The sequence below is a fragment of the Capsicum annuum genome, unplaced genomic scaffold (assembly GCF_002878395.1).
Source record: "Capsicum annuum cultivar UCD-10X-F1 unplaced genomic scaffold, UCD10Xv1.1 ctg23687, whole genome shotgun sequence".
Taxonomy (NCBI): domain Eukaryota; kingdom Viridiplantae; phylum Streptophyta; class Magnoliopsida; order Solanales; family Solanaceae; genus Capsicum; species Capsicum annuum.
Window position 1 is genome coordinate 1 of NW_025829839.1, and position 1,409 is coordinate 1,409.

The following is a 1,409-nucleotide window of genomic DNA, read 5'->3' on the forward strand; positions in this document are numbered from 1 at the left end:
TATTACCCATGACTTATTTTAGATTAAAAATTTCAAAACTCTTCTCACATTTCCTTTAACCTTCGTGTCCAATCATTCAATCAAACGACATCATATAAATTGAAACGGAGGAAATATAAGCTTAAAGTTTTGTTGATCTTATCTTGATGTAAAATTTAAATGTTTGAGTAATGAGTGTTAGGTGTTTACCTTTCCCCGTCAATTGGTACTCAGGCAAATCTTTCAAGCTCCACGCCCCTTTTAAGGTTTCTCCTTGAACATTTTAGTACACATTTTCTTTATCTTTTACCTACGTTTATTAATTTGTTTATTGACGCAGGACATCTTTTTGGCTGGAACTGAAACTTTATCTACAGTTGTAATTTGGGCATTTGCAGAAATGATGAAGAACCCACATATCATGGCCAAGGCTGAAAGTGAATTGAGACAAGTCTACACGGAAAAGAAAATATATGATGAAGAAAATGTTGAAACGTTGACATACTTGAAGTTAGTGGTTAAGGAAGCATTAAGGTTGCATCTTCCAGTTCCTTTTATAGGGCCCAGAGAATGTAGGGAGAAAACAAATATTAAAGGATATACCATACCTTTTAAGACAAGAGTACTGGTCAATGCATGGACACTTGCAAGAGATCCTGAAAGTTGGAATAATCCTGAACGATTTACACCTCAGAGATTTGAGAACTCTTCTGTTCACTTTATTGGAAATCACTTTGAGCTCATTTCATTTGGTGTAGGAAGAAGGATATGTCTAGTCTTTCTTCAGGTAAACTGAGCTTTTTAATACAGGTAAACTGTTGAAACAGATAAATGCAACAGTGGTTTCCCATATTCCTAAGGTGTCTAGACCTATGTATGCCTCTCAATATAGGCCTATTTAATGTTGTAATGTACTTTATAAGTGCATATCCAAGCTCATGTGTAACAGAATAGCTAAAGCGCTTCCTGAGTTGGTCAGTGACACTCAAGCTGCCTTTGTCAAAAAGAGGTCATTAATACACAATGTTTTAATGTGTCATGACATTCTTAGACATTATAACAGAAAGACAAGTACCAGGTGTCTTATGATGATAGATTTGCAAAAGGCATATGATATGATTGAACGGGGTTTTATTGTTGAAATGCTGGAAGGTTATCAATTCCCTACACAATTTGCTCAGTTGGTTATGACATGTGTGACTTTTCCATAAAGGTTAATGAGTATAGTTATGGATATTTTGAGGAGAAAAGAGGCATAAGGCAAACGGACCCTATTTCCCAACTATTATTTGTTTTGGTCATGGAATATCTATCAAGGATACTAAAACAAATGAGTGACTTGCCTCACTTTGTATACCACCTTATGTGTAAGGAGAAAAAACTGACTCATCTAAATTTTGCAGATGATCTAATAATCTTCTGCAAAGCTA

At 35.1% G+C, this 1,409-nt stretch overlaps 1 protein-coding gene across 1 annotated transcript; it reads left to right on the forward strand.

The window, feature by feature from the left end:
- The first annotated feature begins 141 nt into the window (after positions 1–141).
- LOC124890742 (cytochrome P450 71D7-like) lies at positions 142–1,395 on the forward strand. The gene is made up of 2 exons (XM_047402537.1): positions 142–245; positions 320–1,395. The coding sequence occupies exons 1-2, from the start codon at positions 171–173 to the stop codon at positions 773–775; spliced, it is 531 nt and encodes a 176-aa protein (XP_047258493.1). The 5' UTR covers positions 142–170; the 3' UTR covers positions 776–1,395.
- Positions 1,396–1,409: the final 14 nt, after the last annotated feature.

Excerpts from the sequence above, each read along its gene's own strand:
- LOC124890742 (XM_047402537.1), top strand. The coding sequence starts at position 171 with ATGAGTGTTAGGTGTTTACCTTTCCCCGTCAATTGGTACTCAGGCAAA. Across the intron at positions 246-319 it reads AGCTCCACGCCCCTTTTAAG|GACATCTTTTTGGCTGGAAC; the intron begins GTTTCTCCTTGA and ends TTATTGACGCAG.